Here is an 18,976-nt window from a genome sequence, read left to right as displayed (position 1 = left end):
CCTCCCCATCCTCCAGCATCTGGTAACCACGAATGAGTTGTGTTTTTTAAAGATTTCACATATAAGGGGAATCACACAGTTTTTCTCTCACTTATTTCACTTAGCATAATACCCTCAAGCTCCATCCATGCTGTTGCAAATGGCAGGATTTTCTCTCTTACGGCTGAGTTATATTTTATTTTATATTTTGATAGAGATATCTCACATTTTCTTTATTCATTCATTCATTCATTCATTCATCAGTGAACACTTACATTTTTCCATGTCATGGCTATTATAATTAATGGTTTAATGAACATGGGATTCTGGACCTCTCTTTGAGACACTGATTTCATTTCCTTTTGATATTTACCCAGAAGTGAGATTGCTAGATCATGTGGTACTTCTATTTTTAATTTTTTGAGGGACTTCCATTCTGTTTTTATAGGGGCTATACCAGTTTACATTTCCAGCAACAGTGCATGAACATTCCCTCTTCTCTACATCCTCATCAATATTTATTATCTTGGTACATTTGAGTGGGCTCAGGGGTTGAGCATCTGCCTTTGACTCAGGGCATGATCCTAGAGTCCTGGGCTCAAGTGCCACATCAGGCTCCCTGCATGAAGCCTGCTTCTCCCTCTGCCTATGTCTCTGTCTCTCTCTGTCTCTCTCTCTCTCTCTCAATGTATGTGTCTCTCATGAATAAATAAAATCTTTAAAAAAATTATCTTTTGCCTTTTTTATTATAGCCATTCTAACAAGATTGAGGTGATGTTTCATTATTATTTCAATTTGCATTTCCCTGACGATTAGAAATTTTATCACCTTTTCATGTATTTTTGGCCATCATATCTTCTTTGGAAAATTCTATCCAGGTCCCTTGTCTATTTTTTTGTTGGATTGTTTTGTTGTTGTTGTTGAGTTGCCTTAGTTCCTTCTGTATTTTGGATGTTAATACCTTATCAGATAAATGGCTTGCAAATATTGCCTCAATTCCATAAGATGCCTCTTAATTTTGTGCATTGTTTCATTTGTTATGCAGAACCTTTTAGTGCAATATAGTCCTAGTTGTTGATTTTTGCTTTTGTTGCTTGTGCTTTTCATGTCATGTCTAAAAACTTATTGCCAAGTCTGCTAAGTCAAAGCTATTTCACCTACGTTTTTCCTAGGAGTTTTATGGTTTCAGGTCCTTAATCCATTTAAGTCCTTACTCTGTTTCAAGTTAATTTTTGTAAATGACATATGACAGAGGTCCCCTTTTATTCTTTTGTATGTGAATATCCAGTTTTTAAAACACCGTTTACTGAAGAGAATAACCTTTCTCCATTGAATGTTTTGGTTCCCTTGTGAATTATTAGTTGGCCATATATGCATAAGTTTATTTTGGGGTCTCTATTCTGTGTCATTGATCCATGTATCTGTTTTTATGTCAGTATCATACCGCTTTAATTACTGTAGTTTTTTAATATGGTTTGAAATCAGGAAGCGTGTTGCCTTCAGCTTTTCATAATGAAACACATTTTAAAATGGATTTTAAATTAACCTTGAACATTTCTAAGGGCCCTTTAATGCACATATATTACCAGACTAAATTTGATCCTCATGTGGGATTAAATTACCTTCTGATGTAACAGAGTGAAAGGTAATAATAGTTTTATATTTGAAAAAAAATATTTTTCAGTTCATACTATTAACAGGTCAAAGAAAAAAATTAGATTATTTTGGTATATACTAATGAGGAATTTGATGTAACTTTATAGTGATTATTAATTAAAAACTCTTAATGGAAGGATACCTCCTTCATGTACGATAAAGACTATCCTATGGCCAAATAAAATATAACCATGGAAATATTTCCATTAAAAAAAGAAAAACAATGTCTCTTTAGTGCCAAAAATAATCTGTTACAACATATTTAAAAAATCTCATTCCTAATAGGGACAAAAATATTTTAAAAACTTAGGGACTCAGAAAGGAAAATGCACAGCAAGAAGAAAACCACAAAACTCTACTGTGGGCAAAATAACAGTTAAATATGAAAGGACACTGGCATTCCTAAAATGGAAAAGCATTATGGTGAAGATGTTAATCTTCCTTGTGAATCAAATTCATCTATACATTTAATGTAATTTCCATGACATAGCAATGGTTTGTTTGGTAGCTTGACAGTATTCTTTTAAAATTCAAATAATGATCATGTGAAATAGCTTATGAGGCCTTTAGAGTATGGTAGGATGTGGTTTTTCTGTTCTGGTAAAGGAAAATTGGGAACTCTTATGTGAGATAGAAAAACTCACTATAGAGTCATTATATAACATTATTCTTGGTTTTAGAATAACCATCCAGATCATGAAACAGAGAAGAGACCACAGACACTGATCCTATTGTGTGTAAGAATTTGGTTCAACAAAAGAATACAATTTCATATTAATAGAATATATACTATTCAGTATATGACCTTAGGAAAACTGGAAAATCATCTTTCTACTTCACGTAATATGCCAACATAATTTTCAATTTGCCTAAAGACTTAAATATAAAATAGAAAGTTATGAAAGTTCTAGAAGAAATTATTTGTGCACAGTTAATCTTGGGAGCAGAGTTCTGCCTATGTACTTTCTAAAAGCCGAATCCATGATACATCTGACCACATAATCATATATCCACGGCAAACATAAACAGAGTTAAAAGACAAATGGTAAAATAGAAAAGACACCATTGTGTATGTGTTCATCAAATAATTCTTAATATTATAAAATGATGAAAGAGAAATCATCATAATAATAAAAAAAGAGCCAGAATAGACCGCTGATATATATAGGGAAAAAAAGGCAAATAAATACATTTGTAAATAGTTAGCTTCCTAGTATTCAAAGAAATTCAAATTAAACTACCATCAATGGAATCAGTTTTAAACCAAATTCGGGGGGGCGGGGGGTGGGGGGAGATGGTGTGGGGCAACTTGCAAAATGTTGGGGCGATGCGCATTCAATTACTTAAAGCAAGCACATAAATTAATAAAGCTTTCCAGAAGGCAATTAAAATGATACCCTTTGGAGACGCCTGGGTGGCTCATCCGATTGAGCTTCTGCCTTCAGCTCAGAGTGTGATTGATCCCAGGGTTCTGGGATGGAGTTCCACATCAGGCTCCCTGCAGGGAACCTACTGCTCCCTCTGCCTATGTCTCTGCCTCTCTCTATGTGTCTCTCATGGAAAAAAAAAAATCTTAAAATGATACCCTTTGAACCATGATTTCTATTTTTAGGGATTTATTCTAAAATTTATCTACAAGCATGCAGTAACAGCAGGAATAATATTACTGAAAAATCTAGAAAGCTATTATAATGAATGAACACAAGTCTTATTAGGCTAAAAATACATAAAAATAAATTGAGAAAATATTTAGATATTGTGAAAACTGAGAAATATATAAATAACAAAACCTACCATCCAGAGAAAATGTGTCTTAAGGCTTTCTATATTTCTGCAGAAAACATGTTTCTCTTTTTACTTCTAGATCTTATTCTATATATACCTCATACATATATGATTTTACAAATGGCATGAAAATGTAGTATAATTTTACAAACTTATTTATTAATGTGAAGATATTTTACATCAATAGAGACATTTGCTCAACTGTTTTTATTGACCACATAGTAATAGATTCTAGGGGTTTTCCACTGATTATTTAACCATATAGAGTCTGTGCAATTTTTCACCGTAAGAAAAAAATACTGCAAAAATCATCCTTAAAGCTGTAAGTTTTATACATTTAGCTTCTGAAAGTAATAAGTAAATGTAAAATATATTGATTCAAAATATTTCAATGTTCTAATTTTAGAATATTCTGACTTAATGAATAAACTTTTTTTAAGGTTTATATTTATTTATTTGTCAGAGACAAATATTTACAAATGTAATATTTGTAATACAGAGACAAATATTTACAAATGTAAAATATATTGATTCAAAATATTTCAATGTTCTAATTTTAGAATATTCTGACTTAATGAATAAACTTTTTTTAAGGTTTATATTTATTTATTTGTCAGAGACACAGAGAGAGTCAGAGACCTAGGCAGACAGAGAAGCAGGCTCCTCGCAGAGTCCAATGTAGGACTCGATCCCCAGACTCGGGATCACGTCTGGAGCCAAAGGCAGATGCTCAACCCCTGAGTCACCCAGGTGTCCCAGACTTAATGAATAAATTTAAAGGTTGGTAAAACTATGCAGGGGGAGTTGGAGATTGATTTCACTTTACTGGCAATAGTGTGTGCATAAATTGGAAATTTCATGAACATTTGATTTAAAAACATTTTTTCCTATGAGTCTGCACCTGTTGAAGGTAACCCCAATTGTAGCCCCAAATCTTAATTTCTCTACAGTTAATCTATTTCAGTTGACTCTCATCATGTTCAAGTTGACAATCATTTGATCAATTAAGTATATCCTTTTTCAAGAAAAAGAATGAATATGCCAATCAAAAGTAAATTTAAGATCTACTAGGATTTGTTCAAATACATATTCTGGCCCTCTGTCCCTTTCCGCGCCCTCGGGAACCCCAATTAAACGTAGGTTTTTCTTCCTCAGGCTATCATTTATTTCCCTTAATCTATCCTCATGGTCTTTTAATTGCCTGTCTCTTTTTTCCTCAGTTTCCCTCTTTGCCATCAACTTGTCTTCTATGTCACTCACTCGTTCTTCCACCTCGTCAAGCCTCGTCGTTAGGACTTCTAGCTTGGATTGCATCTCATTTAATTGCTGAGTGAAATAAGTCAATCGGAGAAGGACAAACAGTGTATGTTCTCATTCATTTGGGGAATATGAATAATAGTGAAAGGGAATATAAAGGAAGGGAAAAGAAATGTTGGGAAATATCAGGAAGGGAGACAGAACATAAAGACTCCTAACTCGGGGAAACGAACTAGGGGTGGTGGAAGGGGAGGAGGGCGGGTGTTGGAGGGGAATGGGTGACGGGCACTGAGGTGGACACTTGACGGGATGAGCACTGGGTGTTTTTCTGTATGTTGGTAAATTAAACACCAATAAAAAAAAAAAAAAAATTTAAGATCTAGCATGAGAATGAAATAAAACAATTTTTTTAAAGCATCTAGCATAGCACAGCATCTGGCAAATTAAAGCTTGTTGTGATAATTACCATTAAGCAATGTGGGGCAAATATAGGATGCAGCCCTTACCACCAAGGAGTTTAAAATAATTGTAATGATAAATTTCAACCATTTTTCATATTCTGGCTACAAAGCTAGTGAATTTTTTTTTTTTTTTTAAGTCATGGGGCACCTGGGTGGCTCAGGGGTTGAGCATCTGCCTTTGGCTCAGTGCATGACCCTGGGGTCCCGGAATTGAGTCCCACATTGGGCTTCCTACATGAAGCCTGCTTCTCCCTCTGCCTGTGTATCTCTGCCTCTCTCTCAGTCTGTGACTCTCATGAATGAATAAATAAACTCTTTTTTAAAAAATGTCATTTAAAATATAACAATACTTACTTAGGCTGCATTTACCCTTTTTGGATTCCATTCATCTTAAAATTTTTCATCAAACTTTTACTTACCTCATATTGAGGGGAATTTCTAGGTATATACACTTCTTTATTAGTATCCATAAATTACTTAAGTCAAGATTACTTCTTAGATTTTCTTTTGCAGTCTCTCTAGCTTTATGCATATATTTTTTAAAAATCTAGTTCAAATGTAAGATATATACGTCTTAATGTAGCCAAGATCTTAGTTAGCATAACATTTAAAAGGTATTGATTAATGACCATGGCAATTGCCAGCTTAATGATCAATTATTTCGGTAAGTAAAAAATTCTTAAAACATGTGTGTGTATGTGTTTCTGAAAACGTAAATATATCTAAAATAGGTACTACTCTCTCCAAGCTAAAATGACAGTTGTCATAGAAACAGTAAACAGCAGAAAGTCAGATCTGACAAAATAAGAAAATAGTGGGCAACGTCTCTGGAGAAATTGTGAAATAGGACAGGCTATATTAGAAAAATTAACAATGTTTAAAATTAAGAGTCATTATTTCTTCCAAAGTTTCTCAGGGATGGAATTAAGTACCGCAAACCCTGGCATTGTTAAGATTTAAAGTATATATGGTTTTTTAAATGTAGAAGTTGTAAGCATTAGCGCAATTTTAAGATGAAATATGCTAAATATTCTTTGATCATGAATATTTTAAAGTAATTTTATTAACGTAATTTAATACTAAATATGTACATTTTTCATCTTACAATCTATCCACTAACATTATCATCCAATCATGGCATAAAAATATGTAGCATTACATGCATTTCAGGTCTTCACAATATCACAACTAATGGGGCTCACTCTTGCATTGCAGTCAGAAATATCTAATGCTTTTAGCACTCTGGCTAGCAATCTTCACTAGCTTTCATGTTGCTTTGTAAATTGTTCTAATAGAGTTTGCTTTTTTGGTCATGCTAATTAAGACCACTGCAGCTATCCATTAAGGATCTTCAAGTGATTTAATAGTTCATTATGTAAATCAAGTTTCATAACATTTCATTCAAAGTCCTAGAATTCGAAATTACATAAATCAATCTTTATTACTATTCTATTACTATACTTGTGAGATAAGATAAAACCAAACGCAGCAAACTGAGCTTCCATTTCAATTTTAATTCAGTATACTTTCCAACCTAAACATTAAATAGCATTTTTAAAAATGTCTTTCCAGTTTTGATGTGCTGACCTTTGACTAAAAATCAAATATTTATCTTTTGTTATATTTATTATTTGATTTTTTCATTACATGTAAAAACTATACTTTTTAACCTTAATCCCACTGTCAAATTAATTCAGTAAACTTGAAATATTTAACTATTCTAGTTCAAGCCAGATCACTGCAGCTGAACAGATAAGACATATGCTACAACAATTCTGTGGCCCTAAAACATTCCCAGTTTACTCCCAAATTCCTCAGACCAAAAAAAAAAAAAAAAAAGGAACATTTTCAGAGTACAAACATGTACTTTCCAGAGTGAAATGGTTAAATATCGCAGCCAATTTAGAAATAGCACCAACTGGCTTTTTTTTTTTAAGCAGGACCAGATTTAATTCTTTTCTGCATTCACATGCACACAAATATACTTCCCTCGAGCTGTCAGAAAGCATCAGATTGCCTAATCTGCATGATGAATTTTAAAATCTTTTGAGAAACACAAGGACATTTGCTTCAGGCACTATGATTTCATCGTCATCATCATAAACAAGTATAAAGCCAGTCAACCTCTGGTATTCAAACCAAAGCCAAAAGATTATGGGGCTTTGAAAATGGTTAGTAGAATTTTAATCACATAAATTTCATTTGGATCCATTTTTGACGCTACAGTATTTTGCAGTTGGGCGATCATCTATTTATTGCCTGTGACTATTCCTAGGTGACCCCAAAATAAGGATGTGATTCTTATCAAGAGGTTTATAAAACATGCAAATACTCTATGAAATATTTGTAAAGAAATTACATCAGATGAAAATTTTCTGATCACTAATGTGAAGATGGTGTCTTTAATATTTAATAGCAACTCTAATTCTTGTACTCTTATGAAATACAGCTACCCTATCAGTTCCACCTATAGACATCCTGAGTAAATAATAGATGTGGGAAATCGAAAGATTTTCTGTGATATATTTTGGATCCCATCCTACTAGGGCTTTATCACTTGAATGATGTGAGAAATAGTACCATTAACACCATGAGGACTACATTTACATTCAGTTTTTTATGGTTGCTAACAGAGAGTTAAAACCACAAGCAAAAAGCGTGGTTTTTCTGGATTCACTATGACAGTGATATATAAAAAATTATTTGAAATTCAGACCAATTGTGCTTTTAAGTTTAAAGCCAAATTTAAGTTTTTCAGGGCTTAAAACAAACAAGCAAATATAAAAGCCAATTCTGTACCTAGGCAGCAAAATGGAATATAATTACTGCATTCAGCCAGAAGCTGTGACTAAGTGAGTCTAATCGAAATGCAAGGTAAGTGGGTTTCTGAAGTCTTGAATTATTGAACAAGTAATGTAGGGTCCTGGAGTTCAAGGGATGGAAAGATATCATTATCTTTTTTTCTTCCAGAGAGTCTAGGATGCCCGTTCACCCCTCTGGCAAAAGTAGAACATACAAAGGTTTTACTTTTAAGGTAAATGAAATAACCCTCTGTTTGTTAGCTGCTGTTAAAGATGCACACTGCGTACTTCATCTCATCTTCTTTTCATTGTAACATTTTCACATTATCACAAGTAGCATTATGTCACCAAGACAAACCAATTTCCTTCGTGTAAATGTAAAACAACATGTTTGCTGTAAGATATTTCCATCAATGTCAGTGACATACAAGGAAAGTCTTAACAGTCTGCCCTGTCACTTACTTACTGAAAGGGGAAGGGAAAGTGTTCGTTCACACTCAAATTGAATTCTCTGTCCACTATTTCTTTAGCTCATTGAATTTATTCATAAACTCATCACTGGCACTATATTACATCCAGAAGATACAAGCGCTTTCACTAGAAACCAATTGGAAAAAAAAAAAAAAAAAAGGACAAGAGATGAGATGCCAATTGCCCTTTTACCAAAGGACAGACTCTTTTGATTTCTAAGAGGAACTGGCACAAAAGATATAGGCAATGTCTCTCTTTTGATGATTTGGGTCCTACTTCATAGTCAATGATATAACAGACCCAGAAAGCAGCACCTTTAGTCTAGTAGAAAGTCTAGTAGAAGTCTAGTAGATCCTAAGGATCTACACTAAAGTCCTCTGCCAGGAGCTGACATTTGGATTCCTCTCTAGTTACTCTCACTGGACCTCAATCTCCAAATCTGCAAAAATAAGAAATAGTCTACATGTTCTGAAAGGCCCTACTAGTCCTAACACTCTTTTCATTCAAAATGAGGGTTGACTCTTTACTATTGTTTTTATCTTATCCTGTTATACAGTGTTGTATTCTCTCAAGAATTAAAAGGAGTTTTCTTCTTCCATTTGCCCAACATTATGAAATAATCAGTAAGATTTTATTTTGGTGGTTAAGCTAAGAATATCTCACAATAACAGGAAACCATTCATAGGTCACATTTTCCATCCATTCCTCCTTACCCTCCTTCCCATTGTTTATCTCAAATCATGGTTCTGATCACACATTCAATTACAACTTGTTCAATAATACATATCATTTCCTTGCAGAGTCGCATCAGCAAATGTTTCCCTCAAAACCCTTTGAAAATGCAGTAAGAAAATTATATTAACAACAGTGCTAGAAGAAAGCTAATGAGACTTTGAAGCTACTTTCTTTATCAGTCTGACTTCTCCTCTGTGCACCTTGGAGCCTCCTCTTCCACAGACCATCACAATGATGATGAAACAGAAAAGTTGTGAACAGATATCAAAATAGTTATCAAGCAGTTTGTTTTATCCAAATAAAACCACTCTCCACTCAGACTTTTTCTTTTCCAGGGTGTTCAGGCACTCATAACAAGTGCCTGACCTATAATTTTTCAAACTACTCTAAGCTACCAGAACATCACTTTCATCTGGAAAGCATCTTGAGCCACAATTGTAAGACCTGATGGTGTTTAAATGAACATTATAGGTACTTTGTGAACTCACAAGCTATAGAAATCAATAGGTATCTTGCATAGAGAGTCCTACAATTGATTTTTCCAGGAGAGAGTCAATTTGTAACTTTAGGAGAGACATAGACACCAGGGAGGTTGAAAGCATGCTGAAGGTTTAAAAAAAAAAATCAACACGGGCATGTGAAAATTGCTGCACTGGATGAAGACTCAAAGAGATAGAGTCTAGATTGATGATGTTTTTCAGGAGTGGCTAAAAGGAAAAAGTTGAAAAATTCTAGGCAGCTCCTGCAGTGTTCTGGGGTTTGGAGGAGGAGAGCTCTCCAAGGTACACAGGCAAGGTATTTAATAGTGTCCCTGAGGGTCTTGAATTTAAATATACACTAAGGATTAAGACATCCAGTAGATTCATCCTCTCTGGCTCTTAAAAATTGTCTGAAATTATAAAAATAATGTATTGTATACTTGAAATTTGCCAGGATGGTAGATCTCAAGTGTTCTGCCCACCACCAATGAAAACTGTTAACTATGTGAGGTGATGGAAATACGAATTAGCTTGATTGTGCATTTCACAATGCATACACATATCACAACATCATGCTGTACACCTCAAATATGTACAATGTTTATTGTCAAAAAAAGAGAGAACTATTATAAAAAGAAAAAAAAAGAATTATCTAAATGTAATCCATTCACTCAATAAAGAAGTCTAAGCATCATCCAAAGCTCAGTACTCTTCAGCACCGTGAGTAACAGCAAAGTATGTGCCCTCCACAGGGCTACAGTCACCTACGGGGAGGGGTGAAAGGCTGTATAGATAAATCTCAAACAAACCTATCCCCCCAAACCCACTGACTGACAGTAACTTTTCTGTGTAACTAGGAAATCCCATTCTCAAAACAGCTGTTGCTTTCTCCCTTCCTTCTCCTAAGGGTTCCTTTATCTCCTCCTCACTTTGTATACTTCCCATAAGACTGTAAAAGTAAGTTTGGCTTTGGTCAAGAGGTAAATGACACAGAGGCTAAATAAACATTCTTATAAAATTATTCCTATATTTATTCTAAATGCTCCTAACAGAGACGAAGGAGAATTCATGAATATCAAACAAACTTTTGAATTCTTGGGAGTGGAGGAAAGACTGTTAAAAATGGAATTTCAGGGGTTGCAGAGCCACACTGCATGAACATCAGTGTGAATTTAAAAGGTTGTTTCGAAAAATTAAAAAAAAAAAAAAAGGTTGTTTCGGTAAGTTAAAAATCCCCAAACACAAATGCCTCAGAAAAATATTACAGGAAAAAAACCATGATGGAAAAGTAAAATACAAGACCTCTCTTTTGTGTTGGATGATTTTTACCTTTATTTATGAATTGGAGTTGCAGAAAGAAGTAGATATCCATCATCCCATGGACATTTCTTTGACCTTATTTAGTTTTGCTTTGTATGATTAACTTCTAAAACTGATTTAGAGGGGCACCCGGGTGGCTCAGGGGCACCCCCGTGATCCTGGGGTCCCGGGATTGAGTCCCGCATTAGGCTCCCTGCAGAGAGGCTCCTTCTCCCTCAGCCTGTGTCTCTGCCTCTCTCTGTGTGTCTCTCATGAATAAATAAGTAAAATAATTTAAAAAAGAATATCTTAAAATATATAAATAAATAAAAATAATTTAGAGGTCCCTCTTTCCCTAATGATGGATTGAATAGACACAGAGATGTTGGGAAAGATTCACCTATTCCAAAATCAGTTACATGTGCATCAGTTACAGGGAAGGTGGTTTGGAATGGCTGGAATTTTAAGTTAGAACATCCCACACTAATGCTGTTCACATTAACTTCTTAGGAAAGGCATATACATGCGGAAAGCTGCACTTAATCCGCTGCATGAACCGGGCCTCAAGTCTGAGGGTTAGCAGTGTTCAAACAATGATAGAAGCTGAGGGCTTTCAAGGCTTTGATTTCAGAGCAGCATTCTTTTAAAAGTAAACATCAGGGATCCCTGGGTGGCGCAGCGGTTTGGCGCCTGCCTTTGGCCCAGGGCACGATCCTGGAGACCCGGGATCGAATCCCACGTTGGGCTCCTGGTGCATGGAGCCTGCTTCTCCCTCTGCCTGTGTCTCTGCCTCTCTCTCTCTCTCTCTGTGTGACTATCATAAATTAAAAAAAAAAAAAAGTAAACATCATTTTCTCACCTTGGAAATAAATGTGTTGTGCCGAGCACTGCTAATTCCATAACGCATTGACCAGTATCATTAGAAGTTTGAAAAAGCTCAATTGATCAGGTTTTGAAAAGATGGATTTCAGAGAGCTGAAGGCACATATGAAATCATTTTCAATTGCTTACCTTCAGTTGGACTGATTTCTGCCTCTCACACTCCATAGAGATGAACAGAAGAATGCTACTGAGATTTAATTAACCAAAATGATATCACGTTTTGCAAATATGTCTGATATGATGAAAAACTTGGAGCAGATACAAGGTAGTGGATAAAGATAGCAACTCCAGGAATCGACCATACAACCCAATTTAGAGTAGAGCCTGAAATATAGCTTCAGACACTCACCAGTGAAAAGATTACAAGTGGACAGATTGACACTATCAACACTGTCAGCACCGTCACAGCTAAAAACTTCATCATCTGATTCCTGCACAGAGGAGCAGGGTGAGGAGCCGTCAACTTCTTCAAACTTCCTCTTTAAAATTCCACTCATAGCTGCGGCGCTGTCACATGTACCTGTAACAGGAACGGGAGCAACGAAGCACTGAAACATTTGACCATGGCATAGTCCAAGTCTCCAAATCGTTTTTTTGAGGCTGTGATTTTTTGAGCCACATCTACCACATTATCATACCCATGCAGAAATTATTCTTCCCATAATGCTTTAAAGCATTGAAAATCACTCTACCCTGATTCACTTTTATTTGCATTCTCATTTCTGACAATAGCATTTTAGAAGAAAGAGCCAGAATTAAGAATGTGGAATCAGAGCCCTGCATAAGGAAATATGGTTCAATGTTTTGAAACGTCAAAACAGGAGTCCATTACACTTATTTGATTTGTTCTAGTAAATCGTGTACTGTCATTGACAGAGCTAGAGTTCAGAACAAAATAGATCACTCACTTGCATGCTGTCATACCCAGAGCATACTGATTAGGGCATGTCTATCTTGCTTGGGATTTCTTTTTTTCTCGGGTACAAAGGCATCTACTTTCCTGGGGCTCTTTGTCCGTCAAAAATCAAACTGGTTGCTAGGAATGGCTGGCTATACCTGCAGAATTTAGATGCTTTATCATGTTTCTAGTCAATTCAGCAGAGCTACAGGGGATACTTGAGTCCTATGCCAAGGAGGTTGGCTGAATAGATTTTATGCAGGGTAAACCACAGTCCCTAAATCTTTTACTGGATAAAATGTTAATCTCACTCTCTGTATCAGCATGGTCAGTGAAAGCCAGTCAGAGGTAGCCTGATGTATTTAAAAAATTTGTTCATGTCAATTTAGATGAATCATTAAACCTCTGAGAGTAATAATTTCTTCATAGCTCCAGAGTAACTGTTACAATGATTAGTGGTTCCTCCAGTGGCAGGTAACCTCAATGAGTGAAGAAGGTCAGATGTAATAAACTCATAAAGTCATCTCAGTCTTCTTTTTTGTCTACTGTTATTTGTAACAAAGGTATCAAGAAAGACTCCTTTACCCTACTAAGATAGGAAAATGAAAGAGAATCCAAGAAAAACTCCTTTCTTTGCTCCTTTTCCCGCTTCCATTCCAGCTAGGATATATACCTCCACATGCCTTATAGAACAGATCATGTATGTATTCCTTGCAAAGGTCAAAGAGTTAATGACTTCTCTGGAGTCTTCCAGCACAGTAGATAACATCTAAGGAGTGACCGGGCAGGGTTTTCCAAGACCCCTGGCTCTGGGGCATAAGTGACCCATGGAGGACACCCAAACACTTGTCTTTGTTCCAGGATGCCGAGAAGACATGTGCACCAGACCACAATCCTCAATAACACCCCCAGACCCCAAGCAATGATGAGATTCACTCTTCTTTCCTTTTCAAGTCTCCCAGATGCTCTCCCTGTTATCTGCTCTCTCTCTACATAAACTCTGCTCTCTCTTCCTCTCGGTGCATGTTTGATTTCTATCCTGTGCAAAGCCAAGGACCCACACGGCTGGTCCTTCAGGACCCCCTGGGTCCTCAAACCTCACACAGCCAGCTCACATCACTAGGATAGCATAGACACTATAAGAAATGGTTTCACAACCAAAGAGCCGGTAGTAAGCAGCATGAACTGTGGTGAAGTAGAGATACACACCCAGCCAGAGTGGGGATGCTGCTACTCAGGTCCAGGTCATTTTAGCCCGGGGTTTCCACAAGCTGAAGTTGCTCTAACACTTGGCCAATGTCCCACTCACGTTCAGAAGCAGGCTTTTACACTGTTACATTTTCCATTCCCCATCCCCCTTTCCCTTATTAATCTTGTTTATAACATTAAAGGGTCAGTTTTTAGATTACACTGTAATTTGAAGCCCAGCTTGGACTGGCTCTACAAGAAAGACGAAGAATGGTTCAGATATGTGACTCAGAGGGGCTAACAGAGTGAGAAATCAAAACAGTGTCTTCTCTAGTCACCCACCACAATACCTGAATTGCCTTTGCTAGAAAATATCAGCCGGAGGAACAAACTGATTTTACAGAAGACATTGCACAATACAAGCAACCAAGGAAAGGTAACATCTTAAGCCATTATATCTCAGTATGGCAGGCCTATCTATGCCTTTTGGTAATATGGAACAAGTCTAACTAGAGTGACTTTCGTAGAAAGGTATGGACTTTGGGACTGGTTACCCTCCTTGTGCCTCTCATTGACTTCATAGTCTCCTTCTGTTGCGGCAGCTACATTTCCTTGGAATATATTTGGTCCAAGTCTTTCTGCTGACTGGCTTCCTCTGCCTGTGTTTTCTGATTTCTTGTATCCCCGACTGACACATGGCTTTGGCTTTTGACTGATCTGCCTCCACTTCATTGTATCTTACAAGTCTCAACTCTGAACAGTAGTTGGCTCATTCTTTCTGTATACCTCAGTTCGAATTGTTAAGAAAGTGAATCCTCATTTAGTCATTTATGCCATTCTATAGAAATGAGATTTGTTTGTTTGTTGCCCTTAGTTTAGAGGTTATTCATTATTTGTTTATTTAGAACATCTCAATAGATGCTTCTATCAGGAACTAGTGACTGTCATTTAGGATCATAAAATAACAGCTCAGGAAAAATATTCCTTTCTCCTATGGTGCTTATTTACTGGGTATTGCTAGAGCAAGAGATAAACAAATAATAAACAGATAAAATAAATACAATATGTCATATGGAGATCAATGTTATGGAGAAAAACAAGCAGTTAAATGGTATAGTGACTACAAGGTTGGCTGATAGAGAACATTCCATTTTTAATTGATGGGAGAGCTAATGTCACAGTGAGGAAGGATAGAATGAAGACATGGAGGAGGGAAGGGGGCCAGCAATTTTGACATCTGGGGGAAAAGCATTCCAGGCCAAAAACAATGGTGTGGGCCAAGGTCTTGGGCAGGGCACAGTGGGTAATCAGGTTAGACAGATATGAGGGCTAGCTTGTGTAGCACCTGGGAGGACTTTGGCCATTACTCAATAGGAGATGGAAACCACCACAGAGCTTAAATTGTGGAGTGATAAAATCTAACTTACATTTTTAAAGTTGTTCCCATTAGCCTATTATTTCACAAGAAAACACAGGGCATATGGTAAAAGAATGACAGATTTCATGGGAAAAAGGAAAGGTCTAGAATTAAGGAACATACCTAGAGAGGACTTAGTGACTCAGATGAGCAGTTAAAGTTAGAAAACCTGACTGGTCAGAGGCCTGGAGAGGTCATAGTTTCTTTTCAGGGGAAAGAATTTAGAAGGAGGTTAAAAGGGGGAGGGAATCAAAGTGATTCCCAAAACAATATGATTTACTTAATTTTATCTAGAACCATCTCTGTCTTGAGATTTACCAATTATTTTATGACAGTGGCCATCTTATCTGCTAGGTTTCAAATAGGACCAATTCAGATACAATGGTACCACTTTATGATCTTGCTTGGGCGAATAAAATTAACAATAAAAAAGTAAGCTCTCTTTTATCACTCTAAAGGAATATATTAGTTTGACAGAAAAGAGGGAATAAATGGACAATGACCATTATTCATGGAAAAATAGAGGCAAAGAGTTAACTATTTTATTCATCATCCTTTCTAAAGTTATTTATTTAAGACTTTAAAAGTCAAACATACAACCACCACCTGCTACTGCAGGGATTATAGGACTCTGGATATCTTTAAAAGTCAGACAGTCTCCAGCTCAAAAAGCCACTTGGTGACCTAATATAACCATTCAGTATTTGGCTGAAGAGACTGTCTTATCTTCAAGTGATGTACAGAGGTATTAGAAGAATTACAGAAAAACTCCTAAAGACTGAAAGCTGTTGATGCATTTTTTTTAATGTTGATAAAACTGAAGTTTATTAGTTATAGGAAACTATTTGGAAGTTTTTCCTTGACTGATATGAAATCAATAGAAATAATTTATATGGATTTACTCATGTTTGTGCTTTTGAGTTTGGTGCTTTTGGATTTGGTGGGTTGGAGGCCCTAGAATCTTGGACAAAGTCATTGAAGAGAGATTGGACTGTATACCTAGACAGCAGAAGAAATACACACAGAAAAAGAGATAGTTGGAAAAAATGTCCCAAAGTATAACAGACACTTGTTGAAAGAGAGAGATTTCATCCCACAGATTGTGTCTGCCAATCTGATTCCACTGGAGTGTGCTCTGGTTGTAGTACTAAAATTGCAATACTACAATTATTTCCATGGCAACAGACATGAGATCATGCAGGAGAAGCTAAATTGTGAGAGATTAAAGATATTCCTCCATTCAGATTTCTGCAGTAAGAAGTGGGAAGGAAGACCAAAGAAAGTTATAAATGTCCTTGCATGAGTCTTTCCCATCTACATAGCCAAGTGGAAGTACTCTTAAACAATATTAAGTCACCCCATGACAGAATACCGACTTGAGAGTATGTGGCTGGATGAAAATGTTAGCAAATAGGACATACAGATGACTTAATTAAAATTTACAAGCATCCAAAAGATTGCGCTATCTTTTGTGTATTTTTTACAAGTCAAGTATTTTTTATAATTCTACTTCAGGGTCCCCTAAAAAGGTCTTGTGTTTCCAAGGTTCAAAAAAACAAAGTTTTCTTAGGCTGGCTAGTTTCCTTTCTTCCTTTCTTCCTTTCTTTCTTTCCCTTGGTTTTCTTGATCTGCCTAATGGGAATGCTATGTTATTACTGACCCTATATCCAATAATTCCTTTTGAGAAGTATATAAAATAATATAATTTTCTTGATACTGCTTCTAATATGAAAATAGTTACAATTTGCATACCTGTCAAATAGAATAGTCAGATTTTTAAAATATTTGAAACAACAGCTTAATACTTTTAAACAAATCCAGATGCTCAAAAGGCAAGAGATTTTTAGCATTTAAGAGAATAAAATTGTAAGTTATTTTTATGTTCAACTTATGATGTAATGAGAAGTAACAGTCAAGACACATCACTAAAAAAAATGTAAAGGTAAAAATATAATTTGCCATTTTGAGGTTAGAACTACTAGGAATGTTGGGTACACTGACCTTTCTACAAATGGAAATTTTTTTAACATAATAGTTTAGAACTTACATGGATCTCCCTTAAAATGTAAGTATTTGTTGTTATTAGGCAAGTTTTACAGAACAAAATACCTAATGGTTGGTTTTTTGATTAGATAACTCTAATATCAGACAGCCCAAATATCTAAATAGTAAAACTCCACAACCATTTAAATGCATTTTTATGTTCTTTTTACTTCCCCTACAATAAGGACAGTTCCTACAGAGCTAGGATACAACTATAGGCTTTGGTTAATTACTGAGGTTAACTGGGAAAAAAACAGAATAAGAGTGGGATAGATCGCTGGAGCTTGAGATGGAGGCAGAATAAAGGTGACTAGAAATGAATGAATGATCCTGGGAATATGGAGGCAAAGTAGGGCAAAAGAGAAGATGCTGGGAAGGAGAGAGGGAAATCCCCAAAGGAGAAATGGACAATGCAGTGACTTGAGACATCTGGGTATTGATTTTTGTCAAGGATTTAGTCGTAGAGAGCACAAGGTAGGAGAAACTACCTTGGCCTGTAGAGTCTAGTAAATGCTAGTTCCAAAGATTATGGAACCTTTGTGCTGAGAGGGAACAGAGAAGAATTTCTTTAATCTGAATTTGTGGTGATAATCTGGATCCCCAATGAAAAACACATCTGTTACTTTGAAATTTAAGATCTGAGAGGCTGAAGCTGGAAAAAGCTTAGGAGAAAAAAAAAAGCACTCTGCGCTGTTACTGTCACCACTAATTTGCCTCCAGGTACGGGAAAGCAGTGATACGTCCTGCAGAGGATTTAAACTAGGCTAATCATTGACATTTCCAGAGGATATCTTTAAAAATATAGAGTCCCAAGAACCATTAAGAATCATGGTATGATGAAAAGAGGGAAGCCAGTTGCTTAAAAATTTGGTGCTTTCCTCATAATCGTTAACTTCTACCTCTGCCATTGGTATGCATTATGTATTGCAGATGTCTTGCATTATAGCTAAAACAAAACAAAACCATTCTCTAAAATCTTGGCTGAGAGTGTAATTGAGCCATGAGCGACCAGACCACATTATTTGCATTTTGAGACGTTGAATGAACGTCAACAGCACATGCGCACACACACACAAAATGGAGAAGAGATGATGTAAAGTCTTCTTATGAGGATGCCCTTGTTGTTTTGATTGATGGACATGGCCATATGGACATGTGAGTATGTGCCCTTCCTTGTTAAGTGACCCCATCTTGCCAAAAGCCTACCTTCAAACTCTAGGAAGGATGCTGAGACTCTCGAAGAAGTCTCTAGAAACCTACTCTTACCTACAGCAATCAGAGGAGGCTTGTCAGGGTATGTTGCCTTCCTTGTCAAGTGACCATGTCTAGCCAAAAGGCACCTAACATTCCAGGAAAAAGTGTGAGTTGATTAACACCAATATGCAATTGTGTAACCTATAATTTTCTGCCTATATCATGAAGATCTTCTCATTCAATATTTTTCAAAACCTATGTGTTTTTGTTTTATTTGATTTTTACTTTTGTGCTTAAGGCTAGCTAATAGCATTTCCCTGAATAGCTATGCCATAAAATTTAACCAAAATTCTAAAGGGAAATGCTTGGCTTCTTTTTAAATGTTTATTATTATAAATCAAGGATAATTAACATTTCTTTCACATACCTTG

General features: G+C 36.0%; 1 protein-coding gene across 3 annotated transcripts in view; it reads right to left on the bottom strand.

Annotated features, from left to right (window-relative positions):
- The window catches only part of CSRNP3 (cysteine and serine rich nuclear protein 3), a 198,523-nt gene that overhangs the window by 169,343 nt on the left and 10,204 nt on the right, over nt 1-18,976 (bottom strand). The window contains exon 2 of one of the 3 annotated variants that reach the window (XM_041723369.1): nt 12,155-12,325. The exons of 1 other annotated variant lie outside the window; for it this stretch is intronic. In XM_041723369.1, coding sequence (XP_041579303.1) covers nt 12,155-12,302 — 148 coding nt within the window. In that variant the 5' untranslated portion in view covers nt 12,303-12,325. Of the gene's footprint in view, nt 1-12,154; nt 12,326-18,976 lie in introns of those variants that run through there. One more of the 3 variants, XM_041723370.1, reaches the window with a different exon arrangement.

This window comes from Vulpes lagopus, chromosome 11, assembly GCF_018345385.1.
Source record: "Vulpes lagopus strain Blue_001 chromosome 11, ASM1834538v1, whole genome shotgun sequence".
NCBI lineage: Eukaryota > Metazoa > Chordata > Mammalia > Carnivora > Canidae > Vulpes > Vulpes lagopus.
This window is presented reverse-complemented; position numbering and strand designations above follow the sequence as displayed.